Source organism: Miniopterus schreibersii (genome assembly GCF_964146895.1).
Source record: "Miniopterus schreibersii genome assembly, chromosome: 4".
Taxonomy (NCBI): domain Eukaryota; kingdom Metazoa; phylum Chordata; class Mammalia; order Chiroptera; family Miniopteridae; genus Miniopterus; species Miniopterus schreibersii.
The window spans coordinates 72,396,418-72,410,365 of record NC_138105.1 but is presented as its reverse complement, the minus strand read 5'-3'; the positions used below and the strand labels follow the sequence as shown (position 1 = coordinate 72,410,365).

The following is a 13,948-nucleotide window of genomic DNA, read 5'->3' as shown; positions in this document are numbered from 1 at the left end:
TCAAAGAGCATAACTTCCTCTTGGTCTCTACTCCAGTCTGTCTATTTTCTCCTAAGCCCTCCTCACCAGGTAGAAATGTGCTGCATTTGTGTTCAGGATCTGTTTCCCTCACTAAACTGTGAGCTCCAGGAGGGCAGGAATCATGTTTGTTTAGCTCTCCATGGCTTCTCTGGCATCTAGCATGTAGTAGGCCCTCAGGAAACATTTTTTAATAAAAGAAGGCTCCTGTCCTAGCCAGTTTGGTTAGAGCATCAGCCTGTGGACTGAAGGGTCCCAGGTTCGATTCTAGCAAAGGCATGTACCTCGGTTGCAGGCTCAATCCCCAGCCAGGGTCAGAGTGCATTCGGGAGGTAACTGTCTCTCTCATATAGATCTCTCTCTCTTCTCTCTCTTCCTCTCTCTCTCTCTCTCCCTTCCACTCTTTCTGAAAAAAATGAAAAAAATATCCTTGGGTGAGGATTAAAAAAAATAGAAAAAATAAAAGAAGGCTCCTATAATAAACCTTCTGAAACTGATATTATCATTGTGTTGTACAAATATGGAAACCAAGGCTCAGAGAGAGGAAGTGACTTGCCTGAGGTCACACAGTGAGAGAAGGACCAGCTGGCACTGGAAGCCACTCTTGCCTGGGCCAGGATTCTACTGACTGTCATGTTGACTCATTTATTCCTCACAATAGTATTTGCCCACCTCTTTTTTCAAGAAAACATTTATTAGGAAAGTGCATCAATTAATTTTCACAACTGAACACATCCACGTAACTAGGACCCAGCTCAAGAAATAGACATGTTTGCCCGGCCAGAGTGGTTCAGTTGGTTGAGTGTCATCCTGTGCACCAAAGGACTGCCAGTTCAATTCCTGGTCAGGGTACATGCCTGGGTTGCAGGTTCAATCCCAGTCAGGAACATGAAGAAGGCAGCTGATTGATGTTTCTCTCTCACATCAATCTCTCTCTCTCTCTCCCTTCCTCTCTCTAAGCATGTCCTCAGGCAAGGATTAAAAAAAAAAAAAAAAAAAAAGACATGTTAAATTTATGTTATGTGACTTTCACCTCAATTTTAAAAGCAGAAACCAAAACCATGATCAGTTCCCAGAAGCCTCCCTCATGCCCACCCTCACTAGCCCCTCCAAAGGAAACTGACATCCTGACTTGCTGCACGTAATTTTGTCTGCTTTGAAACTTTATATAAATGGAATAATACAGTCTTCTCTTTTTTCTTTTTACTTATTTATTTATTTTCTTGCTCAGCATTGTCTGAGATTCATCTGAGTTCAGTCATTCAGTAGTTTGTTCATTTTCATTGCTGCATGTCATTCCACTGTGGAAACAAACCACAATTTACTCATTTTAGGGTATACGTACACTTGGGTTGTTGCCAGTTTGGGGCTATTATAAATAGTGCCAGTGGGCATTTCTATTGGGTGAACCACTGGGTCAGAGGAGAGGTGCATGATCAATGTTTCTTGATCAGGCCAAATAGTTTTCCAACTTGGGTGAATCGATTTACGCTCTGACCAGCAGTGGATGACAGTTCCAGGGGCTCCATGTTCTCATGAGCATTTGGGCAATGTGTACCCATTTTTCAGAGAAGGCAGCTGAGGTTCAGAGAGGGGCATATGCTGCCTTCTGGTTAGTGAGAGATTCTGGTTCCTGCTCTGTCACCACCTCTCCTCCTCCATCCTGCCCCCACTGTACCCTCCCAACCTGGCTGTGGGGTAGGGTGAGACAGGCAGGGTCACGTGGAGAAGTGATCAGCAGGAGGAAGCCAGGCAGAGTGCAGACGGCTGTTGCCTCGGGCTGATCAGGAAATCAAGGTAAGGGAAGGAGTGCGTGTGGCCACCGAGGGGATTTTGTAGGGGCAGAGCTGAAAGTGGGGAGGGGGCCGAGATGAAGGCAGCATGTGGGCAGACAAGAGACAGAACTGTCACCCCCTTGTCCCCCAGGAGAATCCCCACTATGGACCCACTATCAACAAGCCAGCCCTCCGAAGAAACCCAGCCTGCAGCCGGATCCCCGCTAACCTCCTACCGCTGGCACACAGGAGGTGGTGGGGAGAAGGGATCTGGAGGGTTCCACTGGGGCCGCCTTGCCAGCTGGGGGAGGGCACTGAGCCACCAGGAGCCCATGGTCAGCAGCCAACCAGCCCGTCGCTCCCTGTTCCGTCGCGTCCTCTCTGCGCCTCCCAAGGAGTCACGCACGAACCACCACAGAACGTCCAAGACCCTCTGGCGGAGGCATAAGAGCCCACCGCTGGAACCAGATCCAGAGCTAGCGGCCTCAGGTACATGGCTCCCCCACTCAGAGCTTAGGCTGGGCTGGGAGGCCGGATGCTTGGGTTCTGTCTGCCTCCAGAGCATCAGCCATACAGACACAGGAAGTTGTGGGGAGTGCAAAAGCCCAACAGGAAGTGGCTGGGGCCCAGTTGCCCTCTTCCCTCTTTGCCCCTTACCCAGGGCCTGGGTGTGTGGGGTGTGGCCAAGGAGCTGTGGGCAAGGGGGTCCAGACTGGGGAAGAGACAGGGAATAGACTAATGATAGCACTATCCAGATGCCAAATGGCCCTTGGCCTCAACTGGTCTCTTCTCATATCCAATGGCCCAGTCTCATCCTCTCCTGCCTGGATATCCATCTCAGGCTCCTCCTGCCCTCCTGCCCTCCAGCTTCCATGTTTTAGGTTCTTCACTTCCTTGGGCCTCAGGTTCCCCATCAATTAAATGGGAATCATGATCCCTACTTTAAGGGGTATATGATTTCATTCATTCATTCATTTATTCATTCATTCATTCAAGCAAAAATCTGTTGAGCATTGACTATGTGTCAGGCCCTGATTTAGGCACTGAGGACACAGCAGTGAACAAAAGAGATGTCACTGGCTGCCCCGTGAGGCTCATGGGGTGGTGGGCATGAAAGACAATAAATGAGTATAAACAAGAAAATGACAGATGGGGCTCAGTGTTGCACAGAGGGATCTAGAAGGATGTCATGAGGATTGGAGCTCCAGAGCATAAAGCACTAGCATATTTTAAGTGGTCCATTAACAGTGGGAGCTATTGTTTCTTCCCCTAGTGGTAAAACAATAGGACAGACAGGTAACCTGGGAAGGTTAGTTCAACCCTCCTATTCCTGGAAGCTCATTTAATTCTTACCATTCATATTCTCATTTGGCAAAAGCATCCCTTCAACTCCCTTCCAGAGTATCATGTATTGCCCACTCCATAGTATCCAGAGAGAGCTCTCTAACAAGCAGGCCGGATCCTCGCATTCTCAAACATTCCCGTGGCTCCCCACTACCCCCAGGATAAAACTCCCTCTAACTGGCACCCAAGGTCCTGAACTAATCTCTTTCTGGACCTTCTCTTCTGGCCTCTGAGCCCTCCGAACCTTTTGCCCTTCCCTTCATTTCCCTGGGCTTTGCTGTCTCTCAGCCTTTGGTCAAACTGTTCCTGCCATTATCCCTTTCATCTCTGTCAAAATCCAACCTGCCGTTCAAGCCCTAGCACAAACTTATACTCTCTGGGAGGCTTTCCCTGGCCTGCTGCACTACCACCACCTCTATCCTGACATTTTTCTGTTCCTTTCTCAAACTTTGAATATAGTCCACCTTAGACTAGTTATTTATGTAAGGAATCAAGGCTGTTGTCTGTTGTTTAACTTCTTGGACCTACCCACTGTCTTGGTTAAGAGAAGAATGTTTGTGTCTGAGGCCCAGCTCAATCACTCACAAACTGTGTGAACCTGGGCAAGTCACTCAATCTCTCTAGGTTTCAGTTTCCTCCTTGGTAAAATGGGGGTTATAATAGCCCTTTTAATGACTTTGGAGGATTATATGAGAGAATGTGTGTGGAGCAGTAAACACAGTACAGGTCACATAGTAGGTGGGTTGAGTCCACTACCTAAGGCCAGTGGGGACAAGACCTAGAGAGGGGCCTATCTCAGCAATTACCTGACATGACTGCCTTGGGGGAGTGAGAGGAGGCAATTAGGAGGGAACTCCAGTGAGACTTGGTGAATGGAAAGGGTGTTCTGAGGTTCAGGAAGAACTCCCAGGTTCCCAGCACCTCCTCCTCTACCCAGAACTTGAGCCAGAGCCGGAGCCCCCTACCCTACAGATCCCTGAGGCCCCCACACCTGATGTGCCAGTCTGGAACATTGAAGCCTTCACTCTGCTCGATGGGAGGCTGGTGCTGCTTGGGGGTGAGGAAGAGGTGAGAGAGGGCCTATGGACAAGGGGAAGAAAGGAGGGGAAGGGAGGGGGGATTATGGAAAGGTGTCTGCCTCTCCCTCGGTCTGTCTGCCTGCCTTCCCTCTCTGACTACCCACTCCTGTGGAGGAGCAGGGTCCTCGCCAGTCCCGCGTAGGGAGCGCTAGCTCTGAGAGCAGCATCCAGGTGGCCATGGGGAACCTTAGGGATCCAGGTAAGTAAGCATGAGAGGTGAGAAGGGCTGGGGCACTTGGGAGCCTGTTAAGGTGGGGCAGAATCCAAGATGATCCAGTCTCCCAACCTTCCACCCCTGAACACCCACAGACCGAATCCCTGGAAAGACTGAACCAGAGGCTGCTGGCCCCAACCAGGTCCACAACGTTCGGGTGAGGCATCCAGTGGTGGGTGGAGGGGAGAGAAAACACTTCCAGACCCTCAGAGGTGAACAGGGACTCTTACTGGGTGATTCTGGGCACCAGTGTCTGGGCACCAGAACCTCTCTGGGCCTCAGTGTCTCTGTCAAATGGAGCTAATGGGAGAACCTCCCTCTCTGGGCTGTGTATGAGAAATCAATAGAGAATGCAGGAAAGCATACAATTGGTGTCTTAGAAATTGGAGCTCTTGGTTGCTTTTATTATTCTTGGTAATACAGCTTGAGGTTCTGGTCCCCCCAAGACTAACAGATCCTCCAGGACACCCTGAGGGAAAAGGAGCTGAGGAGGGAACCCAGAGTTCTCCCCAACTGACATCCCTCTCCCCATAGGGGTTGCTCAAGCGGCTGAAAGAAAAGAAAAGGGCCAGGTCAGAGCTGGGAGCCAGTGCCTCTCGGGATGGGTAAGAGTCTCTGAGGGGCTAGAGGGGCTGGGATTCAACATTGTCCCCTCCCCGTCGTCCTGCCTATCGTTCTGACCTTCACCACATGCCCCCCAAAGCCCCTGTATGTCCTGCCCTGTGTTGGGCCATGCTGGGGTCACTGAAAGACCCTAACATGGAGCCAATCCCCCATGGAAGAGTGGGAGCAGAGTCTGAAACAATAACTCTAGAACAGGAGCTAAATCAAAAACCTGGTCTGAGAGTGTCAGGGAAGAGAACTGAGCAGAGATCTGAAGGATGGGTGGAAATGAACTAGGCCAAGAAGGGCAGGGACAGCATTCCAGGCAGAGAGAACAGCATGTGCAAAGGCCAAGAGGTCTGACGAAGACACAAAAACAAGGCCAGGGTGACCAGAGTTCAGACAGTGAGGGATTAAGCCAAGGGAAGTGAGGTCAAATGGTGACAAGGGCTCTACTATGCAAGGTCATAGAGGCCACCATGAGAAGTGAGGTTGATCCTAAAAGTGATGGATTCGAGTCCAACTTAGGTTCAAGTCCATCCTGTCCTCCCTCCACCCTTCAGGCTGTAGGGGATGGTGAGGAGAGAAGATAGAAATGACGCTTTTCCCTTGTCCCCTCCTCAGACCCCCCAGTGCTCTGGGCTCTCGGGAATCGCTGACCACACTCTCTGAGCTGGACCTGGGCGCCCAGCGGGATGTGCGGGTCTGGCCATTGCACCCCAGCCTCCTGGAGGAGCCCCACTGCTTCCAGGTAAGTGTAGGCAACTCTTCACGTCATCCCGACCCTTTGGCTCCACGCTCGGTCTCCACCGCAACCTGGAATACCCCTCCGTAACAGGTAACGTGGGTAGGCGGAAGCCGCTGCTTCTCCTGTCGCTCGGCTGCTGAGAGAGATCGCTGGATCGAGGACCTTCGGCGCCACTTCCAGCCCAGTCAGGTCAGTACTGCGGAAAGTGGGAGAATGGAGGCCCCGCCCACAGCCCGGGCCCCACCCCTTTCACCACCCGGCTCCTTAGACACTCCTGCCGGTCCACACTTGTGCAATCACTCCGAGACCCTCCTCATCTAGTACCAGTCCCTAGCACAACGCCCCCGGTCCCATTCTTTTCAATCTGGACCCTATTTGCACCCAAAGCCCCGCCTACAAGGTAGTGGCCAAGTCCTCACAGCACGGCTGCTCCTCCCTACCCTCTAGAGCCGACCTATCCCGGACAACACAGAACAGCTAGAGGGCTTCTGCGTAGCCACCTTGGGACCCCTGTGGTCCCACTGTCGTCCTCCAGGGGCTCAGCGACCTCCCTGGGGACATGGGCCCCGCATTTCACCTCTGGTGCCCACCATCGAGCCCCCACTCCTCTCCCCACCACTCTGGTCCGCAGGACAACAGGGAACGCGAAGAGACGTGGCTCAGCGTGTGGGTGCACGAAGTGAAGGGACTGCCCCGGGCAGCGGCGGGGGCGCCGGGAGTGCGCGTTGAGCTGTGGCTGGACGGCGCGCTACTGGCGCGCACGGCGCCGCGGGCTGGCCCGGGCCCGCTCTTCTGGGCAGAGCGCTTCCACTTCGAGGCGCTGCCGCCAGCGCACCGCGTGTCGCTGCGTCTGCGCGGAGCGGGCCGGGGGAGCGCGGCGCTGGGCCGCGCGACACTGGCGCTGGAGGAGCTGGGCGCCCCCCGCGCGCCGGCCGCGGGCGTAGAGCGCTGGTTCCCCCTGCTCGGGGCACCAGCCGGCGCTGCCCTGAGGGCTCGCATCCGGGCAAGGCGCCTGCGCGTGCTGCCGTCGGAGCGCTACAAGGAGCTGGCGGAGTTCCTCACTTTCCACTACGCGCGCCTGTGCGGGGCACTCGAGCCCGAGCTGTCCGCGCAGGCCAAGGAGGAGTTGGCGGCTGCCATGGTGCGCGTGCTGCGGGCCACCGGACGGGCACAGGTGCGGCGCCGGGACCGGGAGGACCCGGGTGACCAGACCTAATGTCACCTGCGAGGGGCGGGGTACCCTGGGGGCGGGGTCTGAGCTTCAGCTGCGAAGGGCGGGGCCTGAGCTGAGCCTCAGTGCTGAAAGGCTTGAATTTCTGCTCTGAGGGGTGGAGGTTCCCATATGTTGGGTGCCCCAGCAGTGTGGACCAGGCCTGAGGGAGCGGGCCTGTCCCCAGGTGAGAGGGACTTGCCAAGGGCAGGGATTCCCCCTGGCTCAGTCTACATCCAGGCAACATGAACCCTGTAATGCCCAGGCACTGGTGACAGACCTGGGAACCGCTGAGTTGGCACGCAGTGGAGGTCGTGAGGCGCTGCTGTTCAGGGAAAATACATTGGCTACCAAGGCCATCGATGAGTACATGAAGCTGGTGGCACGGGACTACCTCCAAGAGACACTGGGTGAGCAGTGTGTATGTATGTGTGGGGGGCTACCAGAAGCTTGATGGGAGGACTAGGGGACCCCAGGGGAAATCTGGGAATCCCTGGGTAACCTGGATTCTGGTAGTGGGCGATGCCTTGGAGGTGCTGGGATCCTGGAGGGAACTGGGGACTCCCTGAGATGTTAGGTGCCTCCAGAGAAAAATGGAGATAGAGTTGGAGGTTGGGTCTGGTGGGTCTGGTGGTTATGACCCTGGCCCGTCTGGTTGTGCTGTGCTGCAGGGCAGGTTGTGCGGCGTCTCTGTGCCTCCACCGAGGACTGCGAGGTGGACCCCAGCAAGTGCCCATCCTCAGAGCTTCCCCAGCGCCAAGCCAGACTGCAAAATAGCTGTGAGGAGGTCTTCAAGAACATCATCCACTCCTATGAGTAAGGATCAGGGCTCCAGCACCTGAGCCTGCCCTCTCCTCCCAGCCACTGTTCTAGTTGCCAGATAAAATACAGGGTGCCCAGTTAAATGTGATGCAATATTTGGGACATACTTGTATTTTGAAACTATTTATTTTTTATCTGAAATTCAAGTTTAACTGTTATCCTGTAGTTTTATTTGCTAACTCTGGTAACTCATTCCCAGTGTTATGCCACCTAACCCGATTGTAACCTGGGGTGCAATTCCTTGTCCTCTAACCACAGGTGACCCCATACCCTAATTCCATGCCACCTGACCCCAGTTATCATAGAACCTCAATCCTATGACCTCTGATTTCAGGTGATGTCATGCCCTCAATCCCATGGCCCCTGTCCTTAAGTAATCCTGTACCCCAAATCCCATGCAACTGATCACAGGAAACCTGGGATTCCGATTCCTTGACCTCTGACCCTAGGTTAACCTGTATGCCTAATCCCATGTCACCTGGGGCATCAATACCATGATTTCTGTACCTAGGTGATCCCTGTGAGCCCATTTTATTCATATCATGTACTCTGTCTGGCACCACAGTCTTGTTATAACTAGATTCCAAGCTCATGGCCTCTGTCCCCATGTGAGCCTATATCCCCAACTCCAAGATTACTGACTCCAGAGGTCACCACAATAACACCACCATAAATCCTGGCCCCAAGCATCATTATTCCTGATATCTCTAATATTAGAACTCAGAATGCAGGTGACTCCTGATCCCTGACCTTAGGAATTTGATCATCCATGAACTTTATGCCCATACGCTCCCCCTTTGACCACTGCTTATTCTGTCCCAGCTGGTTCCCAGCAGAGCTGGGCACTGTGTTCTCAGGCTGGCGAGAAGCATGCAAGGAACGAGGCTCTGAAGCACTGGGCCCCCGACTAGTGTGTGCCTCTCTCTTCCTGCGGCTCCTGTGTCCTGCCATCCTGGCACCCAGCCTCTTTGGCCTGGCACCAGAGCACCCAGCACCTGCCCCAGCCCGCACCCTCACATTGATTGCCAAGGTCATCCAGAACCTCGCCAACCGAGCCCCGTAGGTGCTGGAAGGTTGGGGGGCATGGTGGGACCGTGGGGGTGTCAGGTACCTGATCTGATCCACCCAGTTGGACTCTGACTCAGGTTTGGTGAAAAGGAGGCCTACATGGACTTTATGAATAGCTTCCTGGAGAGTCATGGACCTGCCATGCAACGCTTCCTGGACCAAGTGGCAATGGTGGATGTGGACACAGCACCCAGTGGTTACCAGGGCAGCAGTGACCTGGCCCTCCAGCTGGCGGTCCTGCATGCCCAACTCTGTACCATCTTTGCTGAACTCGACCAGGTATGGCCTGAGCCTAGAGCCCAGAAAATGGGGTAGGGAGGCAAGAGGGTAGGGAGGCAAGAAGGCAGGGAGCTTCTGGCCTCAAAGGACTTGCTCAGCATCCTCCCTATATGCCTTGACAGGCAACCCGTGACAGCCTGGAACCGCTTCCCACCATCCTTCAAGCCATTGAGGAAGGCCGGCCTGTACCTGTGTCTGTGCCAATGCGTCTTCCACCACCCCCATCCCAGGTCTACTCCAGGTAACCTGCCTACCTCCAGTCTGGTCCAGTTCTGATAGGTGGGAGCAGAGGCAGGGCCAAAGGCAAGCTCAGGGTCAGACTGGAATCAGAGGTAAAGGCAGGATTATGTGAAGGCAAGACTATGTCAGGGGTCAGGGATCGGGTCACATTGGAGTGAGTGTCAGAAACGATGTTGGATGGAGGTCAGAGACTGGAGATAGGGTCATCCAAGTGGTCAGGGAGAGACTCACAGTGTAGTCAGAGAGCAAGCACAGGATCAGATTGAAGTCCAAGATGGGAATTGGTCATTGCAGTGGTCAGAGAGAGGTCACATCTGGTGTCAGAGGGAGAAAGTGGCATTGTGGTGAGCGAATGATCAGGTTTCAGTGAGAGGCTGTGGATGGGGTTAAATCAGGGGTCAGATGTTAAGATAAATCATCATCAAGGGTCAGGGACAGGTTCATATTGTAAGCAGAGGTCAGGGTCAGATGGGTCAAGGGTATGGTCAGAGTTATGTCTGGGGTCAGAGGTCAGGGACCGTGGTCTTTCAGGGGGCAGAGTCAGTTTAAATGTGTATATATATACACATATATATATGTTTTTATTGATTTCAGAGAGAGAAGGGGAGAGGGAGAAAGAGATAGAAACATCAATGATGAGAGAGACTCATCCATTGGTTGCCTCCTGCATGCCCCCTACTGGGGATGGAGCCAGCAACCTAGGCATGTGCCCTGACCAGGAATCCAACCTTTATCTCCAGGTTCATGGGTCCATGCTCAACCACTGAGCCACACTGGCTGGGCAAGACAGGGTCCGTTTAAAGTCAGGGGTTGGGGGTAAGAGGGGATCGGTTAGGAAGGAAGAGGAGACCCTTGTGAGCAGAGTTTGAGCCCAAGGCCAAATTGGAATTGATGTTACAGAGAGGATCAAGTTAAGGGTCACATTGGGTCAGAGTTCAGGACAAGGCTAGAGAAGAGTCAAAGGTTATATTCGGGATGTGTCAAGGGTCATAGAGAAGACAGTACTGTCAGAAGTCCAGGACAGGGTCAGAGGTCAAAATGTGATTCCATCAGTGACTGGGTCACATAGAAGTAAAAAGATCATGGGTGTGGCCATTTCGGGTCAGAGCTAGGGGTGGGATCAGCTCAGGGCCAGTCAAGTGTCTGAGCTCCTCCATCCCACCCCCAGCTTTTCCGCAGGGAAGAAGCCCGGCTTCCTGCCCCCTCGGGACCTCCCCAAGCACACCCCTCTCATCTCCAAGAGCCAGTCCCTGCATAGCGTTCATGGCTCAGGAAGTTGGGCCCGGCAACGGCCAGATGAGGAGCGGCCCCCACGGCTGCCGCGGCAGGTGCAGCGCACGCAGAGCGTGCCGGCTGGCCGCCCTGCTCGCCGCCGCCCGTCTGCAGGACCTCGGCCGCGACCCAAAGGCTCCCTACGCACTGGCCCCACGCCCCGCGGCAGGCCCTGGATCGGGGCTTCAGCCTCGCTGCCCCGGAAGCCCTCAGTACCCTGGCAGCGCCAGCTGGACCAGCCGCAAGACAGAGACCAGGCGCTAAGCACGCTCCGACCCGTGGGCAAGGTGAGGTCCAACCCAGGTCCACTCGTGTAGGGGAGGGACGAGCCTGGAGGCCAGGCAGGCCTGGGTTCAAATATGAGCTCCCTGGGTAGTGTTACCCTGGGGCCTAGTCCAACCCTCTCTGAGCCTCAGTTTCTTCCTCTGTACAAGAGGGCGATGTTCCCCAAGAGTCAGGGCAGTGAGGAGGCAGAGCGCAAGGAACTGGAAGGTCAGGGTCTTCAGGGAGAAGAAACGGCGGGACGGCGGGTCAGGTTACAGTGGCTCCCTCCCCTACAGCTGGCAGAGCTGCGGTGCGAGGTGGCCGCCCTGCGAGAGGAACAGAAGGTGCTGTCCTGCCTCGTGGAGTCGCTGGGCACCCACATCCGGGTCTTGACTGAGCAGCAGCAGCAGCTTCGCGGCCAGCTGGAAGACCTGGACTCCAAGCTTGGGGGAAGGTGAGCCCTGCCTCTCCATTAGCTCCGCCCCCAGGGGTACCGCTATATGTAATCAGCACTGTCCATCCCTAGGTGAGCCCACCCCCAGGTCCTAGGCAGGTCGTCTTATCTGGCCCTATCCCTCAATCAGGCCCTCCCAAACAGCTTGGGCCAAGCCCTCTGAGTCTGGGCACGCCCCCACACCGGTCACCCACCCACCCAGGACTGGCCGAGCCCGGTCTCTAAAGGTTTCGTAGGTCCTTTCATCCTAGGCGTTCCAGGATCACATTTAGCCTCTTCAAGTTTACGTAGGTCCAGCCCTCTAGTCTGGACAGACCCCCGCCTCCAATTCCAAGCCCCGCCCCGGATCCCTTGCTCTCCAATCAGGGGCTGGAGGGGAGTTCCCCAACCCCTTGCCCCTGATTCGCACAGGACCTCGCGCGCGGATCCACCGCACGACACGCCTAGCAGTGAGGCCCACGGGCTGAAAAATCTGGTGAGACCCCCTGCCTGAATCCGGGGGCAGATCTGGGCGGCGAGGAAACGAGGGTTGGGGTGCAACCCTCCCCTGGCTCTGAGCCCACTGCCTCTGCCTCTCCAGGAGCACCGCCTGGCTGAAATGGAGAGTTCTCAAGCCCAGCTGAGGGATGCCATCCAGAGCCTGCAGCATCTTCCAAGGTCGCTGGGGTCCAAGAGCCAGCCCTTGACTCTCAAAGCACCCTGCGTTAACGGAGACACCACCTGAGCTGCCCACTTCACCCCACGTGGTCTGGGAGCAAAGAGATACCTGCTTAGGGGCCATGCCTCAGCCCTACATGGCCTACAGTGTGGAGTGGAGCTGTAGGTGGCAACCAGCCTGGCACTTTGAGGCTGCCCAGTAAAATCTTAATTTCAGTAAAATCGATGATCTCTTTGTCTCTAAGTGTTCCCAATCAGAAAGCACCCTCCTCCCCAGTTGAGGTCCCCAAATTCTCCCCTAATTGGAGGGCTCATGAAGGGGGGGGGGATGTAAAGAGATTCTCACCAACTGTGTAATTTCAGGCCTTCACTCTCTCAGAGCCTCCAATGTCCTTATCTGAAAATTGGATCTAAAAATCCTTACACAGTAAAAGACCCATAGTTTAAAGTATTCAAAAAAAGGTATTCATTATTTGTTAGGCCCAACACCTACTTCTCAATGAAGCCCAAATCCCACCTCCATCAACTCCCAGGCCCCAAATGAGAGCATCTTCCAGGGCCCCTAAATCCCATACCAGCTCCCTCATGGCAAGGAGAGCATGGGTCTGGGAAGCAGATGAAGGGATGGGTAGATGTGGAGATAGTTGAGGTCTGTGGGTGTTGGTTGGGTAAATGAGTGAACATTTGAATTACCGGTGAGGGGTAGGGTGGATGGGACATAGGCAAATGAATAGGTTAGCATTTGCTAGATGTTTGCACTTGTAGGTGAGTAGTTAAGTAGGTGGTTGGCTGCGATGGGTATGTCTGCCTAGAAAAGGCCCATATCGTAGTAGGAAATAAATATTTGAATTGAGTATGTGGTTATATATAGGTTGTATGAACATTTGTTAAAGTGTCCTAAGACTTGTGCTGGGCAGTGGGGAAACAGTAATGAATTAGACAGGACTCCTGTCATCAGGGAACTTATACTCTAGTGGAGAAGACAAGTAAATATGCAATTGAGGGATTGATGGATATTTGGGTAGCTGGATGAAAGGTTCTATGTAGAGAAGAGTGGGGTCGTATGGATAAGTAGGTATTTACTTGGGTGATGGATGGATAGATAGGTAGATAAGTCATGCACAGGTGAGTTGAGTGTATGTATATTCAGACGGCTGGATGGGTATGGGGATTTGGGAGGGTGACTAGCTGGCTAATGGGATCAGATGTTGGTTATGTGGTGGATGGATGAGTAGGTAGATGGGAGGTGGGTGAGTAGTTTGTTTTGAGTGGGTGTTTGGATGAATGGATGGGTAGGTGTTGGAGAGGTGGATGGATAGGTGGTTAGTTGATTGGGTGGGTAGATGTGTAGTTGATCAAATGAGTGTATGGATGAATGGGTGGGGAAATGAATGGGTGGTTGGACATGTGGAGGGGCTAGGAGAAGGCAACAGGTCTATTTATACATGCATGTTAGGGTAGTTCTGGAGGCTGCAATTCTGGGGCTTAGGTGGAACAGGGGGGCTTAGAAGTGGGAACCTAGGGCAGGCTTTGGGGGCATGGAGGTGCTGAAGTCCAGTGTGGATAGTGAGGAAGGAGGGAGTGAGCTTGTGGTTGGAAGGTAGCTGATTGGGGACTGAGGTTAAGGATTGGCTAGGTGGAATTCTCAATGATCTATGAGTGACCCATAGAGGAACTTCTCTGCCCCTCCCCACTCTTCTGGTGCTATTAGCGAGCAAAGCATTGGAAGAACCGGTGGGGGTAATGAAGAGTCATTGGGGGCAGAAGGACAAGAGTGTTGTCATGGTAATAGTCTCTCCCTGGACACTCAGACTGTGGGGCCCTTTAAGGGTGACCTGCCTGGCCACACCCAACATGGCGCGCGCTCGCTGATCGCTTCCCCTCCCGGGGCGCCGCTGGGG

At 54.0% G+C, this 13,948-nt stretch overlaps 2 protein-coding genes across 2 annotated transcripts in view; one reads left to right on the top strand and one right to left on the bottom strand.

Moving 5' to 3' along the window:
* Positions 1 to 13,948, bottom strand: part of LOC308556324 (olfactory receptor 1f45-like) — a gene marked incomplete at both ends in the record, with an annotated part of 504,663 nt that overhangs the window by 137,466 nt on the left and 353,249 nt on the right.
* Positions 1,924 to 12,496, top strand: RASAL3 (RAS protein activator like 3). The gene is made up of 17 exons (XM_081136772.1): positions 1,924 to 2,282; positions 4,075 to 4,205; positions 4,337 to 4,415; positions 4,526 to 4,587; positions 4,965 to 5,035; positions 5,658 to 5,784; positions 5,872 to 5,970; positions 6,413 to 6,955; positions 7,257 to 7,401; positions 7,663 to 7,807; positions 8,636 to 8,872; positions 8,959 to 9,160; positions 9,283 to 9,401; positions 10,569 to 10,959; positions 11,233 to 11,390; positions 11,802 to 11,865; positions 11,971 to 12,496. The coding sequence occupies exons 1-17, from the start codon at positions 1,958 to 1,960 to the stop codon at positions 12,112 to 12,114; spliced, it is 3,042 nt and encodes a 1,013-aa protein (XP_080992898.1). The 5' UTR covers positions 1,924 to 1,957; the 3' UTR covers positions 12,115 to 12,496.